The sequence below is a fragment of the Haplochromis burtoni genome, unplaced genomic scaffold, assembly GCF_018398535.1.
Source record: "Haplochromis burtoni strain Fernald_Lab_line unplaced genomic scaffold, NCSU_Asbu1 Contig_514, whole genome shotgun sequence".
NCBI lineage: Eukaryota > Metazoa > Chordata > Actinopteri > Cichliformes > Cichlidae > Haplochromis > Haplochromis burtoni.
Window position 1 is genome coordinate 41,535 of NW_024582875.1, and position 15,216 is coordinate 56,750.

Sequence of the window (15,216 nt, forward strand, 5' to 3'; positions counted from 1 at the left end):
TTTTTTGGGTTCATTGAGAACATGGTTGTTGTTCAATAATAAAATTATTCCTCAAAAATACAACTTGCCTAATAATTCTGCACTCCCTGTATATTGAGGCTGTCAATCAGTTTCATGGCGGCTGAGGACTTTTACTTTTTACTTCACAACAAATGAAGCATATAGATAAAGAGATGAATTTCCATTTATAGGTAACTAAATACGAGACCGAAATAAAGGGCAGTTCAACTGAAAGAGGTTTTCATTTGGCTGAAAAATCAAAATAAAGCTATCACATACACAGCAGAAACATCAGTAGTAGCCCCAAATCAATAATCTGTTGCACTGTTAAAAAGAACAAATACACTGACCAGCTAAGTAAAAATGTCTGAAAGACCACAGAAGATGTTAAAGTAGCTAAAGTTCATGAGGGCAGAATTATTTCGATGGTTAACAAAAACAACTTCACACCATCTAACCAAGTCAGCACACTTATGAGGAGGCAGACATATTGTTCAAATTTACAATGAAAAGAGGCTTTCAGGAATGAAAAACACAGAAAGTTTATCATGAGGTGAAAACTACTTGTTACAGATTAGACTTTGGCAGAAAACATCTAAAAGAGCCTTCACAGTTCTGGAAAATTCTATGAACAGATGAAAACAAGATGAACTTGTACAAGAATGATACAGAATACCACATTACCTTCAAACATGATGGGGATGTTATGGCATGTGCATATACCTTTGCACCTTTGCAGCTATAACAGCTTCAGCTCTTCTGGGAAGACTTTCCACAGGTTTAGTAGTGTTTATGGGAAATTTTGACCATTTTTCCAGAAGTACATCCATGAGGTCTGCCTCTCAGTCTCTGCTGTAATTCATCCCAAAGGTGTTTGATTGTGTTGAGGTCAGAAGAGTCAACTTCTTCCACACCAAACTCGCTCTATAATCTCCCCTCTACCAAATTTTAGACTTGGCACAATGCAGCCAGACAAGTACCGTTCTCCTGACATCCACCAAATCCAGAATCATTCATCAGATTGCCATATGGATAAGCATGAATCGTCTATGCTCTAGAGTCCAGTGTGTGCTTTATACTACTAAATCTGACGGTTTGTTGTGTTTGGTGATGTAAAGCTTGGACGCAGCTGCCTGGTCATGAAAACCCATTGTATGAAGGTCTGGCTGCACTGTTCTTGACTTAATCTAAAGGTCAAATGAAGTTTGGAGGACTATAGCGGTTGATTCTTCAGAAAATTGGCAACGTCTGTGCTCTATAAGCCTCAGCATCCACGGAACACACTCTGTGATTTTACATGTCCTACCACTTCATAGTAGAGTTGCTCTCATTTCCAGTCGTTTCCACTTTGTTATAACACCACTAACAGCTGACTGTGGAATATTTAGCAGCAAGGACATTTCACGACTGGACTTGTTGCACCGATAGCATCCTATGACAGGACCACCCTGGAACTCACTGAGCCCCTGAGGATGACCCATTCTTTCATAAATGCAGTCTGCATGAATAGGTGGCGAAATTTATAAACCTGTGGCCATACAATTGATTTAAGCACCTGAATTCAATGATTTGGATGGGTGACTGAATGCTTTTGGCAGTATAGTTTATACAGATAGCACTATAACTGGTTTACTAGCGTTCACTGATACTATGACTGCTTATAGAAGCTGCAGGATGAATGGTGACGTGTACAGAGTTACACTCTCTGCCCAGATTCAGACAAATGCTACAAAAGTGATCAGAGAGCTCTCCACAGTGCAAATGCACAATGATCCAAAGCACACTACAAAAACAACCCAAGTATCTCAAGGCAAAGGAATGATATTATTTCATGGTTGAGATAGTCATTTGGGTCAAGTACTCCCTTACCACTCAATTAGTTCAAATGTATTAAACAGAACACAAAATTGGACCTCTGCTGTCTTTGCACGAGTACAAATCAGAAGTACAAGCCAGCTTGCCATATAGGGGACATTTTATTGCACAATGAAAGTTTTGAAAACCTCCTTTCTTAATGAACTGCACAATGAAGGCACACTTCAGTAACATTCCCTGATTGAGCAAAACACAAACAGAAGGTAAAACAACAAAGGCACGAGGAAGGCTGCAGGTATGGCATATGAAACCTTTATAAATCTTCACTGATGATCATTTTTTCTTTCTTTCTTAGTGTGGCACCACATAGCCTTACGCTCACAGCACAGTGCAGTTAATGTTTTGGCTGGAGAGACACGAGCTGTGAATGTAGCGCTGTGGAGTCACAAGAAAATTAAAATATGCGCTTTTTTAAATTCAGGTTTGTTAAATATATATGTGTCTTCGAGTGAACTGCTGCTGTTGGTTTTAATTTGAAAACTCTTGACAAACTGAAATGCTGTTTGGCAGTTACAAAATTGGCTCACAAAGTCAAATTCTTGTTAGTCCTGAAGCAGGAAGTTGTATTTTCCAAAGTCGACCTCATCAGGCATGACGAGCATATCTTCCCTAGCTTTGGCCAGCTTTTGTCGTAAGAACTCTCGTCTCTCTATCCACTCCTGGAGCTCCTCCGGGCTATGGGCGTAGTCACAGCATGCACCATCAGGACAGCTGCCATCCAACCTGTCAGTTATTAAATAAAACACTATGCTGTGAGCTTTACTTTAACTAAACACTACCATACGATTTAGTCCACTCACTCAGCAGACTTTATAACTTAATCTTTGCTGGATGATAAAGTGTGAGAGTCCTACTCTATGTTAGGACATGGATACTTCCTGCACACAAGTGACCTACAGCTCTGTACTGTCCCCAAACGCCTCATATCCTGCACAGTTTGTTACAACAGCTCAGGATTTGCAAACTGGTCATGTGATTTACACCTCACACAGTGGATCTATTATTCTCACTTATGTTCACTCTTAAACTGTACTGAGGTAGTTTTGCATGATTTGCAGTTCACAGTGGACTTGGTGCAGCCCGTCAGTTTCTTCTGTCTGAAACAAGCAGTTTTAGCTCCTTTCATCCTCAACTTAAGCCAGCTTTTCCCCGATTGGCTGTCCATCATAAACAGTGGGTGGGGCCTCTGTGGCCACAGTCACATATGTGTCCCTGAGATGACCATACTCGGGATTTCCCCTCTCTACGACCTCATCAGAGCAAAGAGTAGGAAAGAAAATGGACTAAAACAGGCACTGAAGCCTGAAGTGGCTCAAGTTGATTACTTGTACATATGCTGACATAATTTCTTCATTTATTAATTTTTTTTTTTTTAAAAAGCATAACAGCTCACTTTTATTCATTGTCTGCATGTACAAACTGATCCAGGAAAATTTCTTACTTGGAGCACAGTTCAAAGCGTGTACCCGGGAAGCGGTAGCTCCACGTCAGAGCTTCATCTTCTCCCTCGCAGCTGAACACTCTGTCCTTGTGCTTCTCGGTGGAAATGTGCTGCTGCCACTGCCGCTCGCTGTTACTGTGTTTGCCACACAGGCGGCAGTGAAAGCCACTCTAAAATAAAGACGGGAAGAAATACTCTCATCTTTTCTTACTAACTGAAAGAACAATATGGGAGTTTTAAGATTTTCAGACTTTTGCTTTGTTGAAACAAAGAGAAAAGTGAAACCCACCATTGGCTCAGCATAATCAGTGGGCATAGTGATGTATTTTTCCTCAGGGCTGGGCTGGTTGACCATGGATCCATCTGCTTGACGATTATAACCGCTTAATTCCAGCCACATGTCATACATCTGCTGCATGTCTTTCACTACAGGCACACAAACATCAGATCACTGAGAGGACATTCAGTGAGTGGACCTCTTCTCGTACAAACTGCACTTCCCTCCTCATGCAGATAAGAAGTGCTTCCTTTATTTTTCCAATCAAACCAAATAGTGTTGGCTGCTTTTAGTAACTTACAGTCATTATTTTTCATATACATCCACATGTCCTTCTCCTCTGGGCTGTGAGCAAAGGTGCAGACCCCAGAGTAGCTACATTTCCTCTTCTCCAAAATCTGTGCACACATCTGTCAGGAGAAAGCATCACGCTGTTAAACACCGATCGCAGACGACGCCCTTCCCCATCATTTGAAATATCAACACTAGAGCCTGCCCGGACAATAATAGCTATTCGCTGATATATCGGTATCAGAATTTATAATGACTGACAAATGAAATTTTAAGAAATTAAGCAGTGATGGGGGAACACATTACTGTTCAACCAACAACGCACAGTGCCATTTGTGAGACAAAGTATCCAACTTCTCTACTGGAACGCTACAAATGCCACCAAATAATGTAACAAAGATGAGGGAAGTCCTCATTTGTATCAGTGCAGGGATGATGTCTATGATGCAAGTCCTTGGTTTAAATGCCTTCTGCTTTAAAGTGCAGACTTACATAATACTGTGCAGGGAGATCCTTGGCGTGTGGCAGTGGTCGCACCTGAACCCATTTACTTCTCTCTTGGGACTTGACCAGCAGCACTCGCCTGTCTTTAGTCCACCTGAAGATGACGACAAAAACGTTGTAAACATGCTCCGTGCTTTGGCGGATTTATCTGGTGAGGAAGAGAGAAGCTGTAAAGGGTCCATTTAGGTGCCTTTGTAAGAGCAGTGCATCTGCAGTTAAACAGCACTTTCTGTTTGATTGCAGTGACAGACATTGAGGGATTATCATTCGATTGGTTGGTGAAACAATTCTTCAACACAAAATGCCCAGGGGGGTGTTTTGACTGCTCAGCATTTTAAAATTCATGTAACTCTGTTAGATTAAAAGTCCAACATCTCTTATTTATGAATTTTTTAATAGTTTTTTTCTTCATATGGTGAATTTTGCCGCGTGTGGGACAAAAAGAAAAGAAAACATGGACTGTGTGATAAACTTTCACTGTTGTACTTTAAAATTATTTATTTATTAAAATGTGTGCTGCTTATTAGCAAACTCTATATATTTTACCTTTATGATCTAAAATTAAATATTAAAAATCACTGCAAAATGAATAAAAATCCTAAAACTTAACCTTAAATGCTTTAAAAAAAATTAAATATTTCTTATATGAGAAAAATGAGCTGAATGACTTTCTTGTTATTGATGCTGTCGTTGCAGGACGTGGTCAAAGCGACCCCCCCTGGTGGTTCTACTGTTAAAATTGAAATACAAGAGAAGTCGCTGCAGTGCAAAAAGTGTTTCTCTTTCAGTGATTCATTCATTCATTCATTGCCAGACACACCCTGGAGGGAAAAATCACATAAGGTCAGGAGGTCTGAATACAGTTTAATTGGCTGTGTTGAGGTGCACTGGACAATGATTAAGTTTTAATCACTGAAGTGATCGCCTAATATGACATAATATTATAAAATATTAAAAATAAAACTCTAGACTCGTACAGGAACTGAGCACCTGCATTCACTTTACTCACGCATGTCTAGCTTTAGCACCGCAGTGCTTGAGGCCTTTGTCTGGCTCACTGATCAGGCCGTCCAACCAGCACTGACTGCAGGCAAACTTCATCCGCATGTTAAGACTCTTCCCAGCACCTCCTCCCCCTCCTGGTTTGCTCCCACCTCCTTCAAAAGGCACCTGTTTAAATTTAAATGACAAAAAAGGGACGTTCGTCCACAGATGAAATGTTAAATAAAGTCACAGGCTGCTGGATGGAAGTCTGCATTTAGTATCAGCAGTAACGCAAACGCACACACATTGTCAGGCCACTACAAGCATACTGATGATAAGTATGACCGTCCTCATATCAAAATCTACTGAATGGTTGACAAGATGAAACATTCACCTTACAGAGCATCATCTCTCCAACACATATTTACAGTAATAACAGTAACATTAAAGAAGAGCCAGACTGGAACGGGTTAGTAAGAAAAATACTATTTCTATAAAAGTGATCATCACAATGCTTCTTACTCTGTTTCCTTTCTGTTTGCTTGAATTTTGCTCCTGCTTGTCATGATACTTTGCGGATATTCTCACAATCTCATCAGGGCTGACACCTGAAAATAAAAATGCATAAAGAAGGAGAACGATTACAGGATGACAGTGCACTTTGATGGACTTTTTGAATGAATATTGTGGCAGTGAATGTTTTCCACAGTGGAAATACTGGCAGATCGCGATGGATTTTGTGTCATCGATGAATGAAATTAACTGTTTATTATTTCTATTTATAGTATAGCTCATTTTCATTGCGTACAATTCTTCAGTGCAACTTAATTTTCACACTGCTACTACATCACTGCTGTAAATGGCATACTAAGGAGGAGTGATGCTATATAAATGATGAATTAAGCACTTACTACTAAAACATAATAGTGTGACATTATTATAAAGCACAGGTTTGGTTCAGATCATTTCAGCACACAAGCTCTCAATCTGTTGTTCTAAGTTTGATCTCAGTAATTAACAGTACTATGACAACAGTAAAGCAAAGTATTTGTCAGGCACCTGTTTCTCTCTGCACCTTCCAGGTTTTGAGCTCGATAACAGAGTGGGCGTAGTGGCAGTTGTCCTCTCTGACACAGCCGTACCGGATGGCTTGGTTGCACAGATCCATGTGACACAGGATGCTCAACGGGCGAACCTTCTTGTAAATCACATTGTGGGTCCTCACCACAAAAGCCAAGCACCTGATGGGCACAGAGGGAAAAAGAAAGCGTGATGGAGACAGATGAGAAGGCATACGGAGCAAAGAGTTGGTGCAGGATTAGAAGTGAGAGTGGGTGAGAGAACAAGGACTTGTAATGACCCGTATGTTGTAAGCACACTCACTTATTAGCATCAAAGTTGTGGCAAACATCCAAGTTAGAGCAGATGGTCTGATCGTCTTGGAAGCGCTTACTGATTATTCTCGGTTTACTGTCATAGCACGCCTGGAGAGACACGGCAGGAAGACGAAGATGTTGAAAGGAAAGGAAGAGAGACCGGTGACGGAAACAAAGGGAGAAAGATGGAGAAGATCATCTTAGAAATGAAATGAACATTTGTCGTGATGGAAGCGTGCTACATCCAGACACAAATATTACAAACATAGTGTGCATTGGCTAACATACAGTCAGCAGTTTACATCCACTTATCGTGAGATTTAACTGCATTGTCTTTGAACTCTCCTTTTTTCAAATTCACACAGGTTTAACATTATACAAATTATAAGTGGTTATATAAATTATTACCACTGATATCTGTTTCAATGTCCCTTAGTAAGATGCACCTCAGCAATCAACAAACGTCTGGCATAATTCTGGTTGAATATTTGAACACTCCTCTTGGAAGAATGGGTACCATAGTTCATTTAAATTGGTTAGTAGCCACACATTTTCAACTCTCATAGTTCAAAAGAACAAATGGAAAGTGGTACTTTTGAAGTTTCCAGATTAAACATTTAAACACAAAACAAATGGAGAAACTCCAGCGTGCATCATGTAAATCTTTAACATTAATCCGATCAGGTTAAAGAGCTTTTATACCCCTGCTCCATTATCAAAGAGAAAAACAGAGATTTCAAATAAACACAGCTCACGTGCACTAACCTGACAGAGGAACATGAACGTGCCTTTGTTTTCCTGTAGGAGGCATATGATGCTGCTCACAGGGTCCAGTTTAAAAGCTTTTGTGCCAAACAGTCGGCTTCTGTCCAGCCTCCCTTTCTTCTCCTCTGTCCAAACATCGATCTCCATCTGGTTGTAGGCAAACGTGCATTTCTCTCCATACTTACACACACCCAGCTCTCCAGACTTCAGCAACTCTGGAAATATAAGAAAACACACATTTCATTCACATAAGCACACTAAGTATGCGAGTTTTACTGCCTTCCTTCTTTCACTGCACAGAAATTTGAAGTGTAGTAACAGGCACACACACAGTATTCGTGTGCAATCCACAGCTGGCTCATTCTCAACTCTCTGCAGCAAATTAACAGAAAATCTGAACAATTTTCCTCAAATTTATCACATTTTTCAATGTTTTCAAAACAGGCTCACCTGGTTAGGGAATATGGAAACAAGAAACACTGAGTCCTTAAAATATCTCTGGAAGAACCAACTGTGCTCTGGGGTGACTTTGAAAACTAAAACGACTGTAAGCTCTACGCTATTCCCGTATATTTGGAAAGACATGGTGATGAGTCAGCTGCTCTTGAACTTCAGGAACTGGTCTGACTGAAGATTTAGATGACTTGGATGTAGTTACTGAAAATGTTCTGCCTGAATATTACCACCCTTGTTTGTTTCTGGCACAGGAAAAAGAATTTTATTGATGTTTCAGGCTTTACTCGCAATGAAGTTTATAAATTTTTGATGTTTTTAGACATTTTTCAAATCAACTGTATGTTATGTGGCTTGTGTGGGGTTTTTCTGTGTGTATTTGTATGTGTGTTACTAGTTTATACAAGTCTTGGCCAGAACAGGACAGGTCAGAAATTTTGAAAGTCAACAGTCATATTTTCCTGGTTAAATAAAGATAAATAAATACATAAAATGTGTATTAAAATATTCTTCTCTCTTCCAATAGACTGGTCAGACAATTAAGGGAATTGGTATAATAAAATTGTATTAATTGTATTTTTTAATCATAAAAGAAATTAAACTTGATGAATGAAAAATTGGGAAACTAGTCGCCTTATTGTTGATTATCTGGCAACAACTTATAAATGTATGATTGTCACCATTTTCAGACTTTACCATTAAAGACATATTTATCTGCAATAATAAGTAAATAACTATGAAAAATAGAAGAGACTCATGACCTTGATCTTGAGCTCCTTACCTTTGCAAAGTAGAAATCGCCCACCAAAGGCCTTCAGTATGGGCAGCGGTCGCACTCTGGTCCAGTCTAAAGGGGGGTCGGCTTTCAGTCTGCATAGCAGAATGTCTCTCTTACAGTTGTGGACCAGGTCTGGCTTGTGAACGTAGGTATATATCCCTACACCTGTGAAGGAATTAGTGCACAAATACACAAAACATATTCATCAAACATTAAAGAGGAAAACAAGTTCTTTTAAAGTTCCACTGAGAACAGCAGGGCATCAAACTTCCCACACTGTAAAACCATCACCAGCTGATAAGCAGCAGGACCATTTTGATGTCACTCAAATCCTACCATACCTTCTCGAGGGTAGCAAGCAGAGCAGGCCTGCAGGAACTCATGGGTGGAGGACAGAGGGTTATACACTGCACCCGGCCTTTGGTTTTCCTTCGCCTTTGTTTCCAAGGTAAGAATAAGACATCAGTTAATGCTAAGGAAGATACAAGGAAAGCAAACGTAACACAAGCCTGATCATCAGTCTTACTTTGTAATGATTTTTTGGAGATCGCATTACTGGAGCCGCAATACTATGAGAGCCTGAGATACCTGAGGAGCAAGGAGAGAACATAAATTATGAACTGCATGAGGTAAAAGGGCTGAAGCACCAACCTCAGATGCTAAAGGGGAGCTGGCCACTTCATTAGGTACAACTGTTCAGCTGTTCACTAATGTCAATATTTATCATATAATCACACAGCAGAAACCGGATGCATTTAGGCACACAGACATGGCTGAAGTTCAAACTCAGCTTTAGGATTTAAATGTGGCAGGTTTGAATGTTTCAGAATCAGCCGATCTGCTGGGATTTTTCTATGCAACCATCTGTAAGGTTTACAGAGAGTGGTATGAGAAAGAGATAACATCCGGCGAGCAACAGTTCTTTGGGAGAAAATGCTTCGTTAATCCCTGGGGAGAATGGTCAGACTGCTTCAGTTATTACTAAATAATAACTGTTCTTCAGCCTTTCTGAATATCTTTAAATGGGCATGTGAATCATACAAATGTCTATCGGTGGATGTTTGAGCAAAAAAGCATCCCTTATAATAAGCCAGATATAAATCATAGTCACCTGCTGAGTTGAAATCGGAGAGCGAGTCCAGGCCAGACCCCCCGACTAAGACTGCTGGCGAAGCTACTCTAACACCCTCCATCGAGGAAAATGAGTCCAAGGAATCAAGGGAGTCAAGCCGGTCCATGGATCTATTCCTAAATTTAGAGACATGATCGCCCTGGCTGCTTGGATTAGAGAGTGCCTCTAAGGGATCTAGTTCATCTAGCAGCTCATCAAGAGACTTTTCTCCTACATCCAGCTCTGTTTTGGCCTCGATAACTTCTTCAGCAGCAGCAGCCCTCGGCATCTTATCCAAGGCGTCATCGAGAGAATCGAGGGAATCAAGACCGTCCAGACCGTCCAGCTTCGCAGGGGTCAGTAGTAAGTTTGAAGCATCTGCAACACCACCTTTTTCAGAGGTCGAGAGGTCGTCTAGGATATCCAGTGTAGCAGCTGAGGTGCCGAGCCCAGAACCAGAAAAGGAGTCCAAGGAGTTGAGTTGGTTAACGGCTGAGCTGAAAAAGGCCGGGGGTAGTTGGGGTGTCGGTGCGGGCAGGACAGATGGGCCTCTTTGTGTGCAAGTGGATGTCCCGCTGGGCACTGAGAATACGTCCTGTCAAGAAAGGAGGCAGGATGTAAAAAAAAAAAAACATAAGCAAAACATGACAATGCCTCAACTGGATAATTAAACATGAAAGTTGGAATGGATGCTGGCCGACACAGCTGGTAAATAACCCATATACAATACTGCATTAATCAATATTTTGGCCTAAGTAATGGATCAATAAAACCACTATGCACAGAGGGGAATCACCTGACTCTATAAAGTCCTTCATGCCTATTAGCTTGTTAGTTTTACTTCATCATTTCCCTCCCCAAGTTATGTTAGCAACTACTACTGTTTTGACAGCTTGTTTCTAATCTTCCAAGCAGGGGTGTGTTTAAAAGGAGGCATAAAGTGGCCCTGCTTGCCCCTGAAATATAATTTCTTCCCCATCTAGATACTGGAGGTTAGAGAAGGGGGTTGCTTTGATTGACAGGTATCCTGGCACAGAGATTGTAGCAGATTGGTGTCTTCTAATGCATTTTGGAGCATTTTAAATTGAATTATTTGTTGAAAAATATATCCTACTGCGTGATACAAACTATCCAAGATGTTTAGCTGAGTGAAATTATACTATTTTAGTAACCTGTTACTTAGAGCCAGTTAGGAGATGTGTGACTGGGAGTTGCACCCATGCAGTTTATTGATGAGGCTTGCAAGCATTAGCAGATATCTTACAGCCCAACAGATATATTCACAAAAACATATATTATATATTGGACAAAATGAGCTTTTTGCTGGTATATCAGCATCAGCACCTACAAACCCCCAACAAGATTCTGAGAAACGCCTTTCGAACATGTTATAATTGCCAATGTTGTCCACCAGAGGGCACTCTGCAACTTTCCAAATGTATTGGCAATAAGTTTGGAATGGCACATCCTCAACAACCTGCCAATCCAAGCAGAGCATAAACTAATAATCCATGTTTTGTTGTGACAATGAAACAAGATTATTTTTAAACAGTACTGACATAAATAACTACAAATAACAAAAGTTAGGGAGATCTGTTGATATTTTGTGTGTGTCTGTAAGAAAACCACTGACACTGAATCTTCCAAAACAAAAAAACCCCTCTAGAAATATGCCTGTGTTCAGTAGACTCTTCTTTAATTTCTAAGTATTGTTGCATTTCACTCAGACCTCATCAAGGACTCACCATACTTTGCCTTGAAAGAGGTAAAAGGTAAACAGAATTCCCTGTGTTGGGTGAGCTGCTCAAAACAAGAAGTAAACCGTGTCTGATTTTCACTCAAATGAAACATTTGAGCACTTATATCACTCAAACATCATCTTCCATCATCAGCAACAAAAGTTAGTCCGCTGGTCTGAAAGGAAAAAAAAAAAAACACAGCACTTGGAGTTTACCTCAGCTGTTTCCGGCTCAGTAGAAACACAGTCCAGCAGACTGTCTATGTCATCTCCCATCAGCTCGGAGTCCTCGATAGTGCCCGACCTTTCAGGTACTGCAGAGTTAGTAGGTGTGCTGCAGCTGGTAGGTGTGGAAGGAAATGAGGACTGAGGCACGCTGGGGAAGTTGACTAAAAAGGAACAGAAGTGCATTTACTTGGACCATTCTTGTGTTTGTGTACAAAATGATCAAGAACAGAGAGTAACAGAGGCACAAATGTCAGAATTCCCACCTGGTGCAACGCCATTACCATTTTCTACATTACCGCCTGACATCTGGAGAGAAGAACATAAATCGCTGTCAGATGATGGATAAAATGACTGTGTCCTGTCTGACTATGACTAAGCTGAAGGCTGATAAAGTCCTACAACCCACAATGAACCAGATTTAAACATTTACACACCTTTGCACTGACGTAAGGTTTTCGAATCTTCAGTCCTAGATGGTTTGCCAGTTCCTGTGCGAGCTCATTCACCTGTTGGTCCTGCCAACAGGTAAACAAATGGATTTACTGAAATGCTCCAAGCTACAATTAACATATATGCGATGAACAACACCGAGACTGAGACACAGATAAGTTTATCTCATCTTGTTAAAAAGTATTCATCGTTTCAGTTATGGAAAAAAATGCATTCCTTCGTGTCAATGGAAAATTGTATTTAGTAGTCAGTATAATCTTTTAGTGATATAAGTTTGCATATGGTAGAATACTGCATGTAGTGATTTGTATTAGGAAATATTCAACCATGTATACTTAGAGGCATATAATCAATTGTGTGTGATCTCTAGCAGGCTGCAGGCTTGGCGTGCACGGGAAACACACACCACAACACACACAACACACACACACACACACACACACACATACGCTCAATGGAGTATAAATAAAGACCGGGGCAGTTCTCTCACTGGAGTCTCTTAGAGTGGAGGCTGCCCTTGCTAGCAAGAAGTTCTGTGTGTTTCTCTTCTCTGAGTCTTTACTGAAGAAGTGTTTTAATATTTTCCCTAACACTTCGATTGGATGCCTTCATTTTTTTTTAAAATAAAAATCAAATGAATAGAAATGCAGACAACTGATTAAATTTTACTAAACATGAATGAAAAAAGGAATGTGATGAAATCTCTCTCCTGACCTCCTCCATACACATTAACAGGGATTTAAAGATGCAGCGATTTTCTTCCACTTACATCCTGGACACCAGTATGTCACAGGGCTAAGACTTGGGGACATCTCTCAGGTCCTGTGTCTTTGCTAGTTGTTAATTAGCAAAATTTGGGAATCACCTTGTTGTTATTTTATTTTCACTAAGAATTGGGGATGTGTTTTTGTGACAGGCTGTAGTTACAAAGTGTCTGAAGATACTATTTAAAATTCATTATTTGCTAAGGTCAAAGGAGCTTGCAAAGAAAAGCGTCTGGACTTCTTTAAGTTGCTTGAAGACGTTTCACCTCTCATCCGAGAAGCTTCTTCAGTTCTAAGGTCAAATGGTGGAGAGTCCCAGATATAAACCTAGTGGGAGTATCCCCCCACAGAGGGACAAAAGGACCCCCTGATGATCCTCTAATCGCCTGAGCCAAGGTGTGAAACTGGGTGTGGGTCCCAATCAGCCAGGGTTTCGGGTTTTCATCTGAAACCTGGCACCAAGAAGGAACACATGCATGTAAAGGAAGCGCTCAAAACGTGCGGCTATCCTAAACTGGATCATAGATGGCAGAGAGTTGGTGTGACCTGGATGACTGAGAACCTTCACAGACATTATTTGCTAAGTTTCTTGTTATATAAAGACACAGCCCTTAAGTGCCTTTCTTATGCTTGACTGATTCATAGATCAGTGTTCAGTGGCGTAACAGTAATAAGGACTGGCTCAAGATGTTTACACTGTACTGTATCTTGCTTCTACAAATCAGTGCTGCTGCTGATTTAACCAACAGATTTATATACAGTTCTTACTGAAAACTTTTTATAAGACTAGGGCTGGGCCATATTATACCGTTCACGGTAATACCGGTATAATGTTAGGCAACGATAGGAAAATGAAATATCGCGATAGAATATGAGTAAAACGCGCATGCGCAGTGCCTTTGTTTTCATACGCACATGGCCGATTGTTGAGTGAAACGGATGAACCAGAATTGGTTTGTAAAAATGGTGCAACTTCAGTGATGTGGAACTGGTTTGGTGTTTGTCCGTCAGATACACGACAAAGCACATTTTTTTGCAGAACATGCAAGCGGCCGTTGTTATTGTCGTATTTGTCGGACTAAGATGCTCTTAAATCTGGGAGTAATCTGGGTCCTAAACTCCGTATCTTCAGGTCAAACGAACACTGCAGCATCACTGAGAGTTAAAAACTGTCTAAATTCTTTCATCTTTAATAAAACGATCAGCATTGCTGCTTTACCAGGTGTAACTATGAAGTTTAACTTCCAGGCATCCATGAAAACAAAATTTATTACATTTAACGGAGTTAGAAGTTAGCAGGAAGCTAGCGGAAGTTAGCTCGCTAGTTTCGCTAGTTACCTAAGCATGATATAGCATGTTCTGACTGAGAGATTTCTGAAAAAAATCAAACGTACAGCTCTGCTATCACTTCCAACATAAATGAAGACAGGAAACTAAACAGCAGTGACGTTTGTAGGGTTACTGAAGTTGGGCTAGCTGGTATATAATGATGTGCTACGTGATCGCTAGCGACACAGCTATGTTAGCATAACATAAACAGTGAAGCTGGAGGACGAACACTAACACTTTTCCACTTATAAAAGTTAACGTGAAGGTTCCTCATGGTTAGAGACAAATGCAATCGCATGGCAGGGTGCTGTAAAAGGACCAATCTTCAGTCAGGAGAACAACTGAGATAATCCATCCACAATACGAGGTTAGTCATTAATATACTGCAACAACATGGGAATAGAGCAGCTGCCAGAGAATTCAACATTAATGAATCAATGGTACAGAAGTGGAGGAAGCAAGAAGAATGAGTTTAATAAAGTTTGATTTATCTGACTGCTTTGTTTCGCTTAATGTGCCTTATAATCCCGTGCACCTTATGGTCCGAAAAATACGTACTGCACACTGCAGTTTAATGTTGCAAAGCACCTCTTTTTAACTTCAGTGGATATTATACATGGTTATGCTCAGGATATGTCAGCCCATTTCTACTGGAAATGCCTTTTGGTTAAACTTTCAGCAAGGAATTTGCATTTGCACTGTTACATTTTTATAAAGCTTTAATGTACATAAAAACCAGCTTCTTGTTTAAGTGAAAATAAATGGAAGGTTGTCTTTTTGCGCTAGTAATGTTGTGGAGTTGTATTTTGTCTCGCATCAATTATATCGTCAGTTATATCGTTATCGCAAATT

The 15,216-nt window shown here is 40.3% G+C and overlaps 1 protein-coding gene across 2 annotated transcripts in view; it reads right to left on the minus strand.

The window, feature by feature from the left end:
• Positions 1-37: 37 nt before the first annotated feature.
• The window catches only part of LOC102298616 (zinc finger CCCH domain-containing protein 7B), a 19,153-nt gene continuing 3,974 nt past the window's right edge, over positions 38-15,216 (minus strand). For both annotated transcript variants that reach the window (XM_005946994.3, XM_005946995.3), the window contains 17 exons: positions 12,256-12,336; positions 12,085-12,127; positions 11,810-11,982; positions 9,856-10,450; positions 9,271-9,332; positions 9,086-9,179; positions 8,748-8,909; positions 7,514-7,728; positions 6,756-6,856; positions 6,432-6,613; positions 5,895-5,980; positions 5,398-5,558; positions 4,377-4,482; positions 3,895-4,003; positions 3,606-3,742; positions 3,317-3,486; positions 38-2,598 (listed from right to left, as the gene is read on the minus strand). In XM_005946994.3, coding sequence (XP_005947056.1) covers positions 2,418-2,598; positions 3,317-3,486; positions 3,606-3,742; positions 3,895-4,003; positions 4,377-4,482; positions 5,398-5,558; positions 5,895-5,980; positions 6,432-6,613; positions 6,756-6,856; positions 7,514-7,728; positions 8,748-8,909; positions 9,086-9,179; positions 9,271-9,332; positions 9,856-10,450; positions 11,810-11,982; positions 12,085-12,127; positions 12,256-12,336 — 2,658 coding nt within the window. In that variant the 3' untranslated portion in view covers positions 38-2,417. The remainder of the gene's footprint in view (positions 2,599-3,316; positions 3,487-3,605; positions 3,743-3,894; positions 4,004-4,376; positions 4,483-5,397; positions 5,559-5,894; positions 5,981-6,431; positions 6,614-6,755; positions 6,857-7,513; positions 7,729-8,747; positions 8,910-9,085; positions 9,180-9,270; positions 9,333-9,855; positions 10,451-11,809; positions 11,983-12,084; positions 12,128-12,255; positions 12,337-15,216) is intronic.